Consider the following 18,931-nt stretch of genomic DNA (forward strand, 5'->3'; position numbering starts at 1 on the left):
CAGCAGTGTCAGTTCCCTCTCTCCAAGCGCTGCTCGCTCGCTGTCTCTAACTCCTTTTTTGATGTGTGCTCTTTGCTCTATATCTGGAAATGAGTCCCGATCAATCATTCATGCCCAAGCCCCCCCACCCCCAACCCCTACACACACACACTCCCCATTCACTCTTACATCAGAAACTGTGATTCCTCCACAGCCTCAACAGCTGCTATTGAAATAACTATTAGCTGTTACAGTACAGGTACACGGGGCACACCGGCTGCTTTCTAAATATAGCAGATGACCTCAAAAGCAGGCACACCCTTTGAAATGTACACACACACCGCACGCACACACACAAAAACACACATACACATACACACTTCCTGTGCCTTTTATTCATTATTTACATCTCCTGCTTTTGCAGTGACATAACAGCATGAAACTTTGATCTGTGTTCTCTTAAACCGTCAGCACAACTAACATCTCCTCATCTTGCTTCCTCCAGCCCTTTCTCACTTCCTCTGTGTCTCTCTCTCTCTTCCTCCTCCTTAAAGGGATAGTTCAACATTTTGGCAAATTGGCCCATTGCCATAATCCCTATAGTTTTAGGAGTAGGTTCAGCAGCTCACGGCTCTTCTCCGCCGTTCTAAAAATAGCTTGCACCAATAATTAAAGATAACAAACCTACTCCTAAAACTATAGGGATTATGGCAATGGGCCAATTTGCTAAAATGTTGAACTATCCCTTTAACCTCTCCCTGCCTCCCGTCTTCCCTCCCATGTGCTCATCTTCCCTCCACCCCTCCCTCCCTCTCCCACTGTTTGCCTCTGCAGGAGTCTCGTCTTCCCCTCTTCCTCTCCCTGCCTCCCTGGGCTGTCGTCGTTCCCTCTCTCTTTTCCTTTTTTTCCCCCCTCCACTCTTTCCGCTCTCTACTTCTCTGCCTCCCAGCTCCTCGTATTATACCTTTCTTATCCCCTTAATCCTCATTTCTAGCCTCTCACATACTCCCTAGGCAAGTTACTTTCAGCGCTACTCGCCTCTCCATATCTGAATGAGTTTCATTCCCAAAGTGCTTCTACGTGTACTTGGAACTTTCCCTGAGTCGGTGAATGTACGTAAAACGTGTGCAGCCCAGTGAACACAGACAAAACAGAGAACTACATATTTAAAAGACACATTTTTTAAATATTTGTGTGAGATGTGAAGTGCATGAATTCAGACTTGAAGCAGCAGTGCTGTGCTGAACATCTCCTCTCTTCCCCTCCCTCCCTGGTCTCTCTGTACTCTTAATGCTCAGTGGCCAGTAGTGCAATCCTGCGGTGAAGCTTAACAGCTCCCAGGTGGGAATATGTGTAACAGCGTGAGTGTATGTTAGGTCGTGGCTGGAACGTCTCCGTCCACCCGGCTGAGCTGCAGGTTAAAGTAATCTCTGCCCTCTCTCCCTTTCCCGCTGTCCAGATGCTCCGTGCTCGGACCTGCAGGGCCTGCTGTCCGGCCTGCTTCCCGATGCACAGATCTCAGCCTCCTCCAGCAGGGACATGGTGTGGAATCCCGCGACCGCCCGTCTGGTGGCCAGTCGCTCCGGCTGGTTCCCGGCCCCTGCACAGCCGCTGGCAGGAGAGGAGTGGCTACAGGTGCAGAGATTATTCAATCATTTCACTGTATTTTGGCTGCAATTTTCCAGTCTCTGCATCCCTTTTTTAATGCATTCTTTCTTACAAGTTAATATGCATGAGTCACTTAATATGCACCTCCACGCATTCAGCGCTGACATTAGCATATAAAACTTGCAGCAGATTAGCATGAATGGGAACCAGGAAGAATAACTGCTGTGTTGTTTTGGCTTGCTCTTATCAACAGAGACAAACCACAGCAGCCATTAAAGCATAACCACGAGTGCATTCATCTAAATCTAATCTCCTCAGGTGGACCTCGGGCTGCCCAAGACGGTGCGTGGTGTGATCACCCAAGGAGCAAGAGGAGGAGACGCGGGAAGCGGGGCGACCACAGATAACCGGGCGTTCGTTCGGAAGTACAAGGTGGCGTACAGCCTGAATGGAAAAGAGTGGAATTTCATCATGGACCAAAAGACCAGCCTGCCCAAGGTGAGCGAAGGATGATGTAGAGAGAGTGTGTTGCTTGTTGCATCAGCAGGGCAGCTATCACAGTCTGTGTGTGTTTTTTGTGCAGATTTTCGAGGGGAACACGCACTACGACACCCCGGAGCTGCGGCATTTCGAGGAGACGGTGGCTCAGTACGTCCGCCTGTACCCAGAGAGGTGGTCTCCTGCAGGGATCGGCATGAGAGTGGAGATACTGGGCTGTGACCTTCCAGGTAGGATGCCCTGTTGTTGCTTCTTATTATATGAATCACCGTATATATGATAATTTTCTGCCTATAGTACTCCAGGCTGAATAATTTAGCCGACGCTCTAACGAGCTGAAGTGATCTAAACAGAAGTGAATGGACCTTGAGGAAGGTGGCTCCCCCAGAAAAGTGAGGCTGGCATTAGATATGCATGAGAGTCATTAGAGTGTGGCGGAGCTGGAAAGTGACACGGAGCAGAGGCAGAGAGAAAAGGAGAGGAAAACGATCCGGCTGAGTCTCAAAACCTGGAAGTTTGTGGTTTTGCTTCCTCTCTGGTATTGTTTCACCTGGAACAGCGACTGTGAGCTTTAGACAACAAGTGTTAGCATCAGCAGGGAGTGGACAGGGTTCGGTTTGAAGGAATGCGTCCCCACTGAGAGAGAGCGAGCACTGGTTTGTTCACTTTCCAGCGTGGTCTGTTATCCAGATGTGAGACGCACAACATCCACCGTCACTCACACACATATGGACTCTCGCTGCTTGCCACTCCCACAGTGCCTCGACAGGACGACTGGGCCGTGCAGCACAACATGCTCAGGCCTCTCTAACAAGCACACACACACACGCACACACAGACACACACACACACACACACCAAAGCAACCGCTAATATAAACATATACTCTATAAACTCCTGACATTCAAACACCCACATGCACCACGGTAATCAGGCCTCCATAAATGCAAGTAAGGTTATGCGGTCTCCGAGGTGATTTCTGTGTGTGTGTGTGTGCATGTGTTAGTGTGTGTGTGTGGGCTTGGATAAGTGCTGATGAAGTGAGATTAAATATTAAGAACAGAACATTATCAGTATGGCCTTTCCCACCTCTCCAGACTGTGTAATGCACATTTAAAGACACATAGACCTTTATACTTAAATGTACATCTTCCATTATAGCATCAATATTAAACACAATGTTAACCACACACAGCGTTAAATGTAAAAGTGCTGCAGAGCCAAATAATCCAGCTGTCAGACTCACTCTCTAAGTCACAGTTTAATTTATATGTAGTTTATGAAATACCTGCTGCCCCCCCACCCCTCTGCATCCCCCTGCGGCAACACAGGAAGTGATGTGTTTTCCATTCGCCGTTTGATTGACAAGTGAGCTGTGGGAGACGCAGAGCAAAGAAACACAGAGACAGAAATGAGCGAGTGAGAAAAAACCTAAAAAATCCTCAGAGGGGTGATTTCTATCAGATGGAGCGGAGAGTTTTGTGGCACAGAAAACGGCCGTCGAGCGTCACACATTGTTCACAGGCCTCCCAAACTCAGCAGGCAGAATGGACGACTGCTGGCATCTTGTAAATCACTCACTTCCCCCTCACTATTTCTGCTTTTTTTTCTCCTATTTAAGTCTTTTTTCAACCTCTTCTCATTCATGATTTAGTTTGATAAAGATTTATATATATATATTCTTTACCCTACATCGTGCAGAGTGAAGTCAGAGCCAAGCAGCAGCCGCCACAAAGAGGCAGAAAGAGGTTTCTTTCTCTGTTTTTCTCCTAGTTCCTACACATGGTTGCAGTTTTTTTTTTTCTTTTCCCACCCTGAGGCCCTGTGCGTGGGTCCGTAAATGTTTTTGTTCTTTTTTCGTTGCTATGCCTCCTCTCCTTTCCTCTCCTCTCCTCCCCTCTCTCCCTCTGTTACTCATCACTTGCACCTCTTTTCCATGCTCACTGCTGCTGGTCCTGACTCCTTCTGTTTCCCCCAGCTGTCTCTACCTCTCTCTCCTTCTCTCCCTCTCATGCACACACACACACACACACAGCTTCGACAGTGACAGTTTTTTAGTATATGTGCTTCCAAAAAATGAAAAATTTATGAGCTGAGGAAGGAAATTTTAGAGTGATCTGTGAAAAAAAATGCAAAATATCATCTTCTTTTTCCAGGTAGAATCATTTTAAGTCTCAGATGCAATGTAGTGTAGAACTCACACTTGCACACACACGCAATACACACACACACACATACACGCATATACACACCTGTAACGCAAAGCTCAGCCTCACACTGGAGTTCTGGCTCCTTAGAAACCACAGTAAATTCTGTATTGCTGAGCCATGATGACAGATTTGAACCAGTTTGGTCTTAGACTTATTTTGGCTCTTTGTATAAATCTTTGTGTCACCATCTTTTTGTGTGTGTGTATGAACCTTGATCTGAGCACTTAACCCCACCCAGCTGAATCTCAAACAATGGCTACTTGTTTTTCCCATCATGTTCTCTCGCAGTGCGTGTGTACGTGCGTGCATGCACATCCATTCATCAGTGTGTGTGTGTGTGTGTGTGTGTGTAGGACTGCCAAGCAGAGATTTACAGAAAGGCTTTCTACATAATTGAAGATTTTTTTTTCTCCTCCTCTCTGACATATCGCTGAGTCAGATTCTTTGGGAGTGAGCGATGTCTTTTAGGCAAGAGAGAGCCGGAGTCGCCGCCCTGGCTGTGTGTTAGTGTCTTCTGGTGTCCGCGTGTTATCCGTGTGTATGTCTTTTATGCACAGCTGCACCGTGTGTATTTGTATGTATGAGTATGAGCGTGCACCTCCATTATCTATGCCGGCGGCTCCCCCGAGTCCAGGTCTAAATGTTGGTGTCTCATCCCGCGCATGATGATGACTTGCATCATCACCTGCAGCGGTAGACACATTATGTAAGACAACACTCCGCTGCAGAGGGACTCGTCCTGCTGCTGCGCCTGTGCACACGTGGGCCTCCGCCACGCACACACATCAAGGTCAGGGCTCGGGGCAAGGTAGGCAGGTCACATACGTTCGCGCACACATTCTCACATCAACTTAACACACACACACACACACAGAGAAGTCCCATTCCCATTGCCCCCGACACTCCTGTCACACCCTGGAAAGGTCAGCACATTTACACTGTGACAAGGCCTGACCTTTGAAAGCATAGAGTGCTCAGGGGCCGGGTTGAATCTTAATGGAGGGGGCCTGTGTGTTTTGTGTTTATGTGTGTTAAGATATACGCACACTGGCGCCCAGGTAACGTGGAGGCGGAGGGAGGGAGAGGCGCTGGGTTTATTCTAACGCCTGGACTTAACTGGAGGAGCGTAAAAGGTTACCCCGGAATAAAAAGGCAAACACAGAAATCAAAATCAAACAAGAAGGACGAGCACAAGGGACAGAATGAAAACAACAGGAGACGCGCCTCGCATTGGAAACACGGCGGGTTAGAGAGTCAGTGAGGAAGCCGCTTTCCTCGCCTTACCTTTCCGGCGGGGGGGGGGCCAGCAGCGATAAGAGTCTCATTAGGTAGTTAATGACTGGCGTAAAGGACATGACATTAACGCTGGGTTAATGTCAGAAGCCGTCGCCAGCTGTGGCCGGCCCTTTCATGTTTGCCATTTCTCCAGCTGGGGCGCCATCGCTCTCATTTCCACAGGAAGTTCCTTTAAGCGGATCAATTGTGCACCACGCTGCGTTTGTTGCCCTTAGTGCCTTTTCATAGTCTCTAAATGCTATCCTCGTCATGCAGAAAGAGGAATATTAACAGTAGGAGGCTCTAGTATTGCGTAAAGCAGGATAAGTCCATGAGTTTGTGCGCTTGTTGTGTTTCTTTTCTCACATGAGGTCACCGAGCCTCAGAGCTGTTTGGATAGGCTTAACTGAGATGAAGTATGGACAGCTCACAAAGGAAACTGAAATCTAATATGCTGCTTACGAACCCACACAAGCATCCCAGCGATCATTAATGTCAAATTAGTGCAACATGTTCGACTGCAGTGTCGTCAAATGTGACAAAAACAAGTCGGCGTGCAAACATGCGAGGTTAACGGCGGCTCGTATGCAGTCGGAGATGGAGGCTGCACGGTTTAGAAGCGTGATGATGAATGTGGATGTTCGGTGCAGACGTGACCCAAACCTCTGTGTAAACTCCCACAACGCACCAGGGTCGACCCATCTGCTCCTAATAACACACTGCTTTCTCCCACTTCACATTCCAACTGCAGCCTGCTCCACATGTGTGTGCGTTTGTGTGTGTGTGCGTGTGCATAATGAGCATAGAGTTGTTGTTGCTTTTTTAATGCTTTTCTATGTTGTTTGTCTTTCTATGTGATAAATGTGTTTAATACACATCGAGAAAGAAAAGAAAGAAGGAAAGTCTCAAGTGTATGTTGAGTTATAGTGTATGGTATAACACACACACACACAGTAGCACACACATGCAAAGAGAAAAAAGGAGTGGGAGATGAAGTGTGTGTGTGTGTGTGTGTGTGTGTCCTCCCTGACAGCCAGTGAGTGGTCCCAGAGCGTGATCATCCTGTCCAAGGTCGAGGGGAGTTTGTTGGACACGTCCATCCATCAGCTTTAGCGGCAGCCATGTGTGTGTGTGCGGCTCTTTATGCGCTTGTGCATATATGTGCCTGCATATTCTAGCCAGTGTGTGTGTGTTGGACAGATACTGAGCACCCAGACACAACCTGACAGCCCCCCCCCCCCCCCCTCTTGGGTGCTGCAGGGCTATCTCTGCCTGTCTCTGGCACTCTGGGTGGGATGGCCCAACAGAGACAGGACACTGGAGATGCAGTTAGTCTGAACCTCACACTCTCAGTAATGACGTGCACTTTAATTCACCCTCAGTGGGACACGTAGACGGGTTCATCAAAACAGCAGCTTCCTGTTTAAAACTCTCAAAATCAGCCTGGAAAGTTACAGCATTAGAGATTATTAGAGGGAAAAGAAATATTACTCTGGATGCAGTTTCATACTTGGCACAAGAGTTAGAAATTGTACATTTAACATGAGAAACACTTTCATAACTGTAACCACCTTGCATTCACCAGAGAATAACTGAGGGTTATTAAGATGCTATATGTCGCTCTTATCTGCCTCTGTTGCTTATCATTTCCTGTGTTTCCTGGCCCACTGGAGAGATTCCATATGAATAATCTCCCCTTAAACAAACACTTGATGATAAATGCGTCCTCCTCGCAGCCATCTAATGTCTGACTATTGTTCCATGCTGCCGTCTTTGACCTATATTCTTGTTGTGTTGTGTTGTTGTTCCTATAGAGACCACCACGCCGGCTGACACGGCCACGCCGACTCTGCCCGCCGACATCGACACCACCACCGTCCCCGTCAGCTCGACAGGTGAGAGCAAAGTGTTTAACATGAAAGCCGGAGACGCAAGTGGATTAATAGCGGAATTAGTGAGCTGTAATACAAAGATGAAAGGCGTGTGACATAATGCAGAGCCGTGTGAATGAATGCGTCTTTTCTCTATCTGAAATGACTGTGATTTCTCATGCCTCCGTGCCCTTCGGCTCCGTCTCTCTTTCCCCTCCCCGCTGCTCTCCCTCTCCACCTCTGCAGCAGCCACCGCTTCGCCGACCGACAGCGTGTGTGACTTTGACCATGGCCTGTGTGGGTGGACGCACGACCCCAACGCCCCTCTCTTCTGGTCCCTGCACAGCAACGGTGAGTCTGCTCTCCTCTCCTTATCCGTCATGTGGAGAGATTGTGCATGAGTCAGCACCGCCGCCTGCTTATCGGAGAGCTGCTTAAGCTTCCCTCCTCTTACTGTTGATGCACCGTCCGTGACCTGCAGGAGTCAGGGTTGCAGTTAAGGTCAGTTTTACATAACAGTGCAGTTATAGCTCAGGCTTTTGTTTTGGCACTCTGTGTAAACTCCTCTAAACTCCTGCAGAGCTTTTATGTATGCAGCTGCGGGAGGAATTTCATTTGCGTGCAGAAAATTGCACAAGCAGAAATGCATTGAGTTTATTTTATCAACTTCACTGGGTCTAGACAAGACACTGTTTCCTATAATTAAATGGACTCATTCTCCTTGTGCATCTTCATCGAGTCCTTTTTTTTTCAATTTGATTAAAATAATTCCTTAAATTGAAACCGGTCTAATTTAGCAGCGGCGGCGTCTTCCAGCCGCGCCGCTCCTTTCCGAGTGAATGAGAATGAAAATGAATTTAGGGAAGCAGAGGGAAATAGACACCACCGCTGTGTCGAGCCCCACTTGTGACTGACACCGCCGTGTGCATGTGCGCGCGCGTAACGTGTGTGCGTGTGTGTCCAAAATGCGCAGCGTCCCAGCAGGAAGGGGTTAAGACCCAGTAGCTCCAATTAAGTTCAGAGCAGGAGATTCCAAAGACGAGCGGTTATTCCCGACCGTCCCTTCGCTGCCCCTCAATTACCTCAGGCACATCCCAGATGATGCTGTGTAGACTTCCATCTACTTAGACACTCCTTGAAGAAATAATTATTCATTTTCCCTTTATACATACCCGAGGATCAAAAGTGCAGCTTTTGGCGTGTTATTAAAAGCTACAGAAACGTTTCCTGCTGGGTCTAAGGAGGATTTTTTTTTTTTATGGTGCTATTTATAATTTTTTCGAGGCAGGGCACAGGATTGTTAGACTAACCTTGTTTTAAAATTCATTGCTTTTGAGCAAGTCTCCATGAAAGATTCAGCATTTTCTCCAGCTGGATAGAAATGAACAAGAGGTTCAGCGTGACCCCCCACTCCCCCTTTTTTTTTCTTCTTTTTTTTTTGTCAGTGTGATGTCACCTGGGTTATGTTCCAGAGCGCAAACAGAGCTCGCAGAAAAGGCAAAGACGTTTTCCTGAAGCGTGACCTATTTAGGTCATAACCATCTTTGACGTTAGTGGGGGGGGGGGCTTCAAAGCAGCTTCTTTCATCACGGGGCCGGATTGGAAAGGGTTGCTTAGATTAGCCAGGTTGTGGCTTTCATGTGTGGAGTATCGTTTGCAGCCGGTTTTTTTTTTTAACGTGCCTTTGATTTTCCTCCCAGCAGATGTCAAAGGTCAGAAATCCTCGGCTAACGCAGGATCATTATTTCACTGCTATCAAATCACAGTTTAATTCCCCTCTGTCATGTGACCCAGGAGCCGTGATCTCCTCACCTCTCCACCTCGGCCGCGAAGACACAGCTGGATTCAGCCGCTTTATACTGTAGCATTATTTGCCTTAATGTACCCCCGCTAATAAGAATGTGCTAACTAGGCTTCATAGATTGAATCCATGCTTGCCTCTCGCTGCAGGAGACCACTGTGAAATGGATTAATAATGCTCCGTTTCGCTGCGTATGGAGAGGCGGTCTCAATTATGGGCTGTCTGGCAAACAAGAGGCACAACAATGGAGGGGGTTTTCGCTGTAAGACGGCGCTGCAGAGACGATGGAAGAGGCTTTTTGGTGCACGCGTTAGAACCAGTCATAGAAAAAAGAAAATCCTCTCCAGGCGTGTAAACACAACTAGTATTACACACCAGTCCTAAAAAGAAAAAAAAGAGGATACACACACACACACACACACACACACACACACACACACATATTCAAACCAGAGCTGCAAAAGGCCAAGGGACACACTGTCACACACACTGTCTGAAGTGTCACACTCGGGCGTATGGCGGGCAGAGGGGAGCTGTCAACTCGGAGGAAGATTTGTCCCTCTAGATACAGCTGGAAGGACCACACACACACACACACACACACACACACACACACATACACATACATCAACACACGCACACACACAGCAAAAGGTTATCAGCCCAGTCACTCAGCATGGCTGCAATAAAAACAAACACTCCTACATATTTGCTTCTGTCATTTGTTTTGGATAAAAGAACGACACGACTACCTGTGTGTTTTGCCCTGAAATGTGTCAGACTGTTTTTTTTCTTTGCACACACACACACACACACACACACACTTGTCCATGATAAAGCAGGTGATTTAATCTGCAGATTGTTGCTACTGGACATTTTCCCACAGGGCCCACTTAAGAAATTCTTCACCAGACGCCTCATTGAGTCACCACACACACACACACACTCGCACATACAGTGGTCTCACCAGCCTTACCCGCCCCCCTTCACAATGGAATTTGTGTCAGCATCCAATTTGCAAACTAAACATCCTCTGGTGTAAACAAATGGAGCGGCGTGCGTTTTTTCTGTGGGACTTTTTCCGTTGTTGAAGTCGTTTACCTGGGAAGGCGGTGAGGAGGAATGGGCCCCGAGGGGTCTTGGCAGGAGTTCTGGTAGCGCTCCGTGTTCGGGATGACGGCGCTCTCTCCGGACCTATTCTTCTGTGTGTTTATATTTGTCATATCCCTATTGTTCAGTGTGACTATTGTGTGGGGGGGGGTGATGTCGTTCCTGAGAGCAACTGGTGATTAGTTTCTTTTTTGTTTGAGAGTCCTGTTGGAAATGTCTTTGGATTGTGTGAAAACACTCATGTACATGTGTATATATATATATATATATATATGGGTATGTGTGTGTCTGTATGCGCAGGAGGTGATGATAAATGATGAGAACTGTTCTCACGAGGACACGCAGACGGTGCATTGGCTCCATTTCGGCCCTCCAGTCTCCTCTCAGCAGCATCCATTTACAGTGGATAAAAGTCGACACAGCTTTTCAAATTTCCTAGATTTTAATGCCTCCAGGGCTGAAATGAAAACCCATTAAAACAGGACGCTTTCATTTCACTGGAGCAACCAGCAACTCAAGGTTAAAACAAAGCTCTGCTCGTTTTTTGGCGATGTGTTGGAAATACGAGAGCAGCCAGGTCGCTGTAAAACATCTTTTTGATTCCATGTTTCCTGTATTTATTCATTTGGGTTTTGATAAATCCAAGGTTCCTTTCCACTTTCAAAACCAGCAGCAAATGTTGATTTAGGGTCTTGGGAGTCCCGACATGACAAAGCACCCTCTCATGCTGTCGTATCTCCTCCCTCCAGAGCTCAGCAGTTATCTGTACATGGACGCCAGCCTGAAGACGGAGCAGCAGCGAGCTCGCCTCATCAGCCCCGTGGTGGCGGCCGAGACCGGACCGCTCTGCCTCCAGTTCTCCTACCAGCTGTGGGGCGAGGCCCAGGGACACCTGAGGGTCCTGCTGCGGGACGCCCACAACGAGGAGACCCTCCTCTGGACGCTGAAGGACGATCAGGGCACCGTGTGGAAGGAGGGTCGCACCATCCTGCCCCGCTCCCCGAAAGACTTCCAGGTAATAAACCCACTGTTTTTTCATGCACCGATCAATTTTGAGAATTTCCTCAACATGTCTTCTTTCAGAAAAGTCAAAGAAATGTTAGAAAATCCACATTAAGGTGGTTAATTTACTTCATTTTGTCTCTTTCGTCAGTAGAATTCTCCTAAATTCACCAAAAGCAGCTACTGTGACATACTGTGCTGTGCCTGTTGTCATGTCAGGTATCACTGTCCTCCTGAACAATTATGTAGGCTCCAAAAATTGTCATTTCCTCCGTATCCGCAACCAATCGTAAAAGAACGATTTACATTAACTATCTATGGAATTTTACAGTACAAGTCTTTAAAGGCCGTTTTCTCAAAATGAGTTTTTCCTCAGACTCTGAGCTTCAGCAGCACTTACAGACACCAAACCTTCCAGTTTTATTCCTGTCTATATTCTGAAGGTTTTTACAGAGGGGATTGTTGATTTATCATTCACAGCCTGATTTATACAACGTTTTATTCCTAAAAACATGGTGCAACTTTATTTTTTTAGGGCTGGTGACAGTATTTTCTGATTTACAGAGTGATAAAAAGAGATAGCTATGCAAAATCCCCTCTGTAAAAACTTCTGACTCTAATATGTCAACAAAATAAAGCAAGAATTTATTCATTGCTCAGATTTCGGCATAAAATTTGACAAAACTTGCAGTACAAGAAATAATTGTCTTAATGTAAGTGATAAACTTGGGAAGTTTCATGGTGATGTAAAGTGCCCCCCCCCCCCCTTAATGTCTGCATGATAAATAGGTATCTGGGTCAGACCCTTTATGTCTTCTCTGTCTCCCCAGACGGAGAACATTTCTTTAATGAGTGAGGTATATTCATATAAAAGCATCAGCTTTAACCTCTGGCACCTTAGGCCAGGTTTGACTTCAAAAGAAGCAGCTAAAGTAAGCCACGGCGTCTCTATTGGCTGCCTGATTGTTTGGGGATCGCTGTGCATTTGTCAAAGACATCACAAGTCGTTAATGTTCTCATGAAAAAGTCAGAGGAAGGAGCTCGCAGGGAAGGGGAGGATGATTGCGAGTGTCGAGCGCAACTTTGAAATCACAGGCGCCATATTAAGTTTTTATCCTATTTCTCCTCCTCCTCCTCCTGCTTGTCCCCGTTCTCAATTTTTCCTCCACCCCCCTGCTCCCCCTCTCTGCCTTCATCCTGTCTCCGTCTTCCTCTCCTCCTTTTTTTCAACTTTTTTCCCCCTCCTCCTCCTCCTCCTCTTCTTCCTCTTCTTCCTCTTCCTCCCTTGTTTTTCTGGCTGCGGTAGGTTGTGATGGAGGGTTTCTTCGCACATGGCACCAGGGGACACATCTGGATCGACAACCTCCACATGAGCTCCAGCACCCTTCTGACAGAGTGTACACGTAAGTCACACACTGTACTCACACACACACACACACGCCAACTAGAGCTGCAACAATTAATCAATTAATCTAAATTGTCTGATTTCAGCTTCTTAAATGTGAATATTTCTGGGTTTTTTGTTCCTTTATGACAATAAACTGAGTCTCTCTTTGGTTTGTGGACAAAACAAGACATTTGAGGACGTCGTCTTGTGGTTTGGGAAATACAGATTGACATTTTTCAACATTTTTTAACATTTTATTGACCAAACAACTAATAATTAAATCGTTTAAATAATCGACAAGTTGATCGATAATGAAAATAATCGTTAGTTGCAGCCCTAATGCCAACATCTCTCCCATTCAGAGGAATATTTAAAGACACACACACATCCACTTGACCCACCAGCTCCGCCTCATCCTCTGTTGACCTGCCATCCCCGAAATTTCCCTTCCACCTCCTCCACCTCCAGCCTGAAGGTCCTTGAACAGTGATAAACACCCCCCTCCCTCCCTCCCTCCCTCCCTCCCTCCACTGCCTGGCCCTCCCATCCCAGTTTCGTAGACAGCCTCTCCTCCAAAGAGCCCACCGAACACCGAGATGAAAGGAGGAAGGAGAGGGAGGGACAGCGTTTACTCCTCCACCAGAAAAAAAGAAGAAGAAAAGAAAAGAAAAGAAGAATAGGAAAACTAGGCCATAAACGCCCTGTGGGCCCCAGCGATGCTAATCTATGTTTCATTAGATTTCTCTTCTTCTCCTCTCCCTCCATCTCTCTCGCACTCACTCCTCCGTCATATTTGTAAACAGAGCTTTTCCCGAGCCGTCAAAGGGAATTACTAGACAGGCTCTTTCCCGACCGGCAACTTTCTGGGTGCCTGATGTGAGCCGAGCGCCAGCGCTGCCTCCTTAATCTGGCCCGGGCACTGGCTTTGGAGAGGGTCTTAACCAGATCAGAGAGCGAGCCGGGGCTTCAGAGCCAGAAACCTGCCGTCATCGCTCCTGACTGACGTCCAGTGTGCTTTGGAGCTGGACCACAGCGGAGGGAAAGCGTGTGTGTGTGTGTGTGTTGCAAACACGTCTCTTTTGGCCTTTACTGTGTTCTATCATTCATTTGTGTGTATGTGTGTGTGTTGTGTTGTGCAGCAGCTTAGTAAGCTCCCTCCCTCCCTCCCTTCCCTGTGTTTCCCACTCCTCTCCCCTCCCCTCCTCTGCCGCTCCCAGAGCATGCTGGGATGTCGCTTATCACCCAGCACAGTAGAGTTCCTCACAGTACGTTGGCATTCCCGCCAAAAAGGCGCAAGTTCCCAAGTTGGTTTCTCTCTTTCTTTGTCTCTGGCTCCCACCTCGCCTCGCCACCACCCACACACACACACACACACACACACACACGTACGCCACTTCGTTGTGTTTGCATTCCAGGCAATCAAAGTGAAGGTTCTGCTCTGTGCGTCTGCAGCACGCCAAAACGCCCCAGCCCCGCTCCAGTTTATCTGGACGCCGCAGATAAACAACTTGAAATGCGTGAACTTTGCGAACACATACACACGTAGCAGCCCCGTCCGAGCCCATCTCGAATTCCCAGCTCGCGCGGCGACGGCGGCGGCGTACTCTGTTTGAAATTGCATTCGAGCAAAGGAGCTGAGTAAATGCCATAATTCATGTGAGTTATCTGAGGAATTAACTTAAATTTCCTCAGGAGGAGTTTGATAGTCTTGTGACATTTGTGTGACATTTGGCTGACTTTTCCCTCGTATTTAAAGTTATCTAACGGTCCTCCCTCTGTTTCTCTTTCTTTCCCTCTCTCCATGTCTGCCCGGCTCTCTCTCTGTCCCCGCAGAACCCTTCGCCGCTTTCTCTCCCTCAAATCCCGAAAAAGGTGAGTGTGACTTTGGTGTGACGTCACTTCCTCTCTGGTCTTGCTTCCTGCCCGTTTTTTTGTATGTGCACTAGCCTGGGGGTTTTTTCGCTTGTTGGCACTAAAGTTGTCTCCACCGCTAAAACAAACCAGCCCTTCCACCAATAACGCGGAGTCATCACCGAACAAACACCAATCCCCTCGCTGAAATCTAAAATATTAAATTTGCAAATGCCGAATGAATTTTCACAAACTCTAACTAGGTTGAAAATAGATTATTTCAGTAATGTGTTGCGGTGCATTAGTTTTACCTTGTCAGTCTCTGTGGAAACAAAGGATTAGTCTCAAAAGAGCAAACTGCGCGTGCCAGGCAAGCTAAATCAAGCGCGCCTCATGGAGTCAGATATTTGAACAGAGCTACATATTCTCAGTTCCAGGCTGCCTGACACAGCCTGAAGGGTTTTAAATAACTGTCTGCTTCATGAAAAATATTTAGAGCTTCCTGGGGGACTCTATGAGATTGATGTTAGTGTTTTGGCATCTCATAATGTCTTCCAATAAGATAAGAGCTTGGCGGTTTCAGTGCGAATGTGATGTGTGTGCACTTCTTCGGCTTTTCTACCCCTCCATCTTCACACACGCGCACACACAAAGTCTCTAACCCTTCACAAACTTGCACAAACACACATTAATATCGCCTCCCCACACACACACACACACACCAGTGTCCCCAGTGAAATGCAATCAGAGTGACTGAGCAGCAGCAAGCACGGGTGTCTCTCTCCTCTCTGTCTAATGAGTGTGTGCAGTGTGAAGTAGGAGACGCACGCACCATTTCCCTCTGTAATTATGTGACACGGTCCAAAAATCAGGATGTATTCAGCTCTGCTTCACTTTCCCTAGTTCAGTTTGACGTTCTCTCAGTCTTAACGGCTCCACAAAATCAGGTCTGGAAGGAACATGTGGGCTCTGTTTTATAAATTCTGCAGCGTCTTCAGTGGCTCGTTTTTGCACAGCAGACTTGGATAATCAAGTAGAGGCTTCTTGGAAGGTGGTTAGTTGCTTCTTACCAAGAATTTGAGAGGAGGGTTCAAGCCAGGGGCAGCAGTGTAGAGGATCTGTGGAGATAGTCTCCAAGGAGACAGCGCTTGGCTTGAGGAGGAGAGGACTGGCCGGGAGGCTGATGCTTGGGAGAAAAAAAAAAGAAAAAAAGAAAGGAAAATGAAAAACCAAGAACAGAGAATGGGATAAATTATGTACTCAAAACAAATCTGCCAACTCGAGCCAGCTAAATAACAAATCCCAATCCAATATCAGCTCCGACGGAGCTCTGGAACACCGGATTCCCATGTGGTGTCCGACTGATTCGTGCATGGTTCTGAGGCTTCGTCAGGGGGCTGGTTGTGACTTCCTGTGCCAGCTCCAAACAGGAAGAGGAAGCTCCTTAATTCAATGTGTGTGGGTGCTTTCATAACTAATTATTTTAGCTCACGTTTCACACCAAGTCATTTCACTTTAGCTCTGAAAAAAATGTAATTACGTTGCATTTGATTGGATCAACTATTGGACTGATTTCAAACCAAACCTCTTGGTGATCTTGGTGTGAAAACTTGTCCTCCGACTGCAAAAACAGGCTACATGAGAGAAATGGATGCATTTTTATTTATTTTTTATTTTTTTGGGCCTTGGAGATTTATTTTATTTTTTTGCAACTGGCATGCTTGTGCATGCTCTTATGAGGTGCACGCCTGCTGTTCGTATGATGAAGACATAGGGATAGAACATAGAGAATTAAATGTAGAAAATAAAAAAGTGCCACTCCTCTCTTTTCCCGCTGGCCAATTATTCTGTATCTCTCCACCAGGGGGAGGCGTTCCTGTGCCTCCCTTACCCATCCACTGGTATTACATTATGGCCGCTGGAGGCGCCCTCCTTCTCCTGGCGGTGGCCATCTTGGTCAGAGCCCTCTGTTGCTGCCGACAACACCTGGCCACCAAGAAGAGCCAGCTGTCGGTGGCCTATCACAGCTCCTCGCAGTGCTTCCAGTATTCTAACTGGTCCTCCAGTATGGCCACCCCAGGGGTGGAGCCAGTCCTGACAGTGAGGCTGGACAGCCGGGACCGACACCGTACCCTCTGCTGAAAAGAAGCGCTTAGCTGGGCTGTGTTTGGCAGAGGAGGACGCCACCTTGTGATGTCAGTGGCAGACAGTGTGTGTGTCGTGATGCTGCAGGATTGACAGAACACCCACTTGATGAACCGAACCCTCTCTGCTTTAGTTTACAGTTGCGAGGCTGACGACGACACACACGTCGTCCTAAACTGCCAAGTTTTGCAAAGAAACACTGTGCCCTCTCTCTCTCTCTCTGTCTCTCATGGATGTAGCTTCGGTTGCTGTTTTCTTCTCTGTTCCATTAAGGAGTTTGCTGTTGACATTTCACACTGTGCTGCTCCTGATGAGAGGACTCAAGTCTGAGTAAGTTATTTATCTGAACAGCTTGTTTCGGACCATTGAGTGCCGTCTGGCTCCTCGTAACCCCGACGGTCCTCCTGGAATGACCCCAGCATGGACATACACACAGACATGTGTGGGCTGGGAGGAGGAGGAGGAGGAGGAGGAGGTGGAGGAGGAGGAGGAGGGAGGGGGGTGTCGAGCTGGTTCTGCTGCGAGAGCCAGCCAGAGCTGCCAAACCACAGGCTAAAACAAGACCCCAGAGACATGAGGAGCTGTGCAGTGCTGAGAGAGAGAGAGGAGAAAACTGTTAGGCTGCGAGGCATTCATTGTGCGAGCTGTGGAAATGATCTGGCAAGCCCCAGAAAATAAAGCTCTTGGTATCTCTGTAATAACAACGCGAGATAGCTGTGATACGAGTCGTACCAGGAGTGAGGGTGTTGTGACGGAGGAGCAGAAAAATCCTTCCATTGTCCTTTTCAACAGAGCATGTGCACATTTAAAAACAAAGGAATGCAAATCCATCATACTTAAAGTCCTGCATCACAAATGGAGATAACTAGCTCGTTTGATTGAACGTCTTGTCTCCCCCTGATAAAGGCATCAGTCAGTGATGGATGCAGCCGTCTTCAGTGTTTAGTGTTTCATCTTGATTCTGTGGCGTAATAAAGCACGTTGTTCCACTCCCATTTATGCTTCATACCACCCACTCCCATTGTTCCCTATGTCTTTAAGCTGCCCAGATGAAAGCCGAGCCGAGCCGAGCCGTATTGTGTTTTCAGTGTGAATATGTGCTTGTTGTTTTTAGGGTTGTAAATAGACACAGCTGTCTGCTATCACCACTTCTTACTTGATTTACACTCCTACAAATCCCACAATGCCGCTGCACCAGCTGGAAGCCATAAGCGCAGTGTTTTGCTGTATATGTGCACCCCTTGAGAGAGATCCAAGTTATTATGAGAAGCAGAGCTCCAGCTATTGGTGCTTCTTCCATTTAGTGCCATAAGACAAAGCCACAGCCAAAACACACTCCTTGCTAACATTTAACATATCTGGGATCTAAAAAGCCTATTTTATTGTGAAATTTCTCAAAAGTGACAAAGACAAATTGGCGACAATTCATCCCTCATCAGTCGGCACAAAGGTGGCGACACCCCGGATTGAATGAAATTGAGGTCTTCCCTCTGTGGCTTAACAGACCGTGCTCTCGTGATCTGTCGCACCAGCAAAAAAAATCCATCACCTACTTGCCCCCAGCCCCTCAATTTGTTGCCACAATTTAGAAACGGCTCTTTTCTCTCCAGAGTGGGAAGGAGGAGGAAAAAAAAGAAGTGTTTTTTGGCATGCTCTCACTATGTGCTCTTAAATCAACTTGGGGAGAAGGGATTGGACGCTGTAGCTACTCCGTCCATCTCCACACCGTTCAGCTCCAAGCCTCTAATAGTCGTAATTAGTTAATGGACAGATAACATTTATGAAGGCTGCGGTAAGCACTTTTCCCTCCCATCTACCGCACCTCCGTCGCCCAATCTGCGGCCAACTTCAGTTGCCCTGGAAACGGTATTAATAACGCGATTGGCCATCAAAGACCTCCACATCTAGACGTGTGCCTTGCCAAGCAGTTACTCCCTCCCCTGAATGCTTGCCAAGAGTAGCAAGCGCCAACACACACACACACACACACACACACACACACACACACACAAGTGAGAAGAAAACTCATCTAAAGTATAAGTACACTTGAGCTATGGGGCTCAACCAAAGTGCTGCACTCACTGCTACACTGCAAAAACTCAAATATATTACCAAGTATATTTGTCTTATTTATAGTCAAAATGTCATTTCTAGTCAAAACAAATCTCATTATATTTAAAATAAGACTTCTTTC

The 18,931-nt window shown here is 47.2% G+C and overlaps 1 protein-coding gene across 3 annotated transcripts in view; it reads left to right on the forward strand.

Annotated features, from left to right (window-relative positions):
- Positions 1-18,931, forward strand: part of nrp2a (neuropilin 2a) — a 58,917-nt gene that overhangs the window by 37,657 nt on the left and 2,329 nt on the right. The window contains exons 9-17 of one of the 3 annotated variants that reach the window (XM_083990547.1): positions 1,439-1,614; positions 1,906-2,085; positions 2,171-2,315; positions 7,385-7,465; positions 7,688-7,792; positions 11,102-11,367; positions 12,661-12,757; positions 14,575-14,613; positions 16,457-17,178. In XM_083990547.1, the coding sequence (XP_083846673.1) occupies positions 1,439-1,614; positions 1,906-2,085; positions 2,171-2,315; positions 7,385-7,465; positions 7,688-7,792; positions 11,102-11,367; positions 12,661-12,757; positions 14,575-14,613; positions 16,457-16,734 (1,367 nt within the window). In that variant the 3' untranslated portion in view covers positions 16,735-17,178. Of the gene's footprint in view, positions 1-1,438; positions 1,615-1,905; positions 2,086-2,170; positions 2,316-7,384; positions 7,466-7,687; positions 7,793-11,101; positions 11,368-12,660; positions 12,758-14,574; positions 14,614-16,456; positions 17,179-18,931 lie in introns of those variants that run through there. The other 2 variants (XM_083990545.1, XM_083990546.1) reach the window with 2 other exon arrangements.

The sequence above is a fragment of the Trachurus trachurus genome, assembly GCF_905171665.1.
Source record: "Trachurus trachurus genome assembly, chromosome: 2".
Taxonomy (NCBI): Eukaryota; Metazoa; Chordata; class Actinopteri; order Carangiformes; family Carangidae; genus Trachurus; species Trachurus trachurus.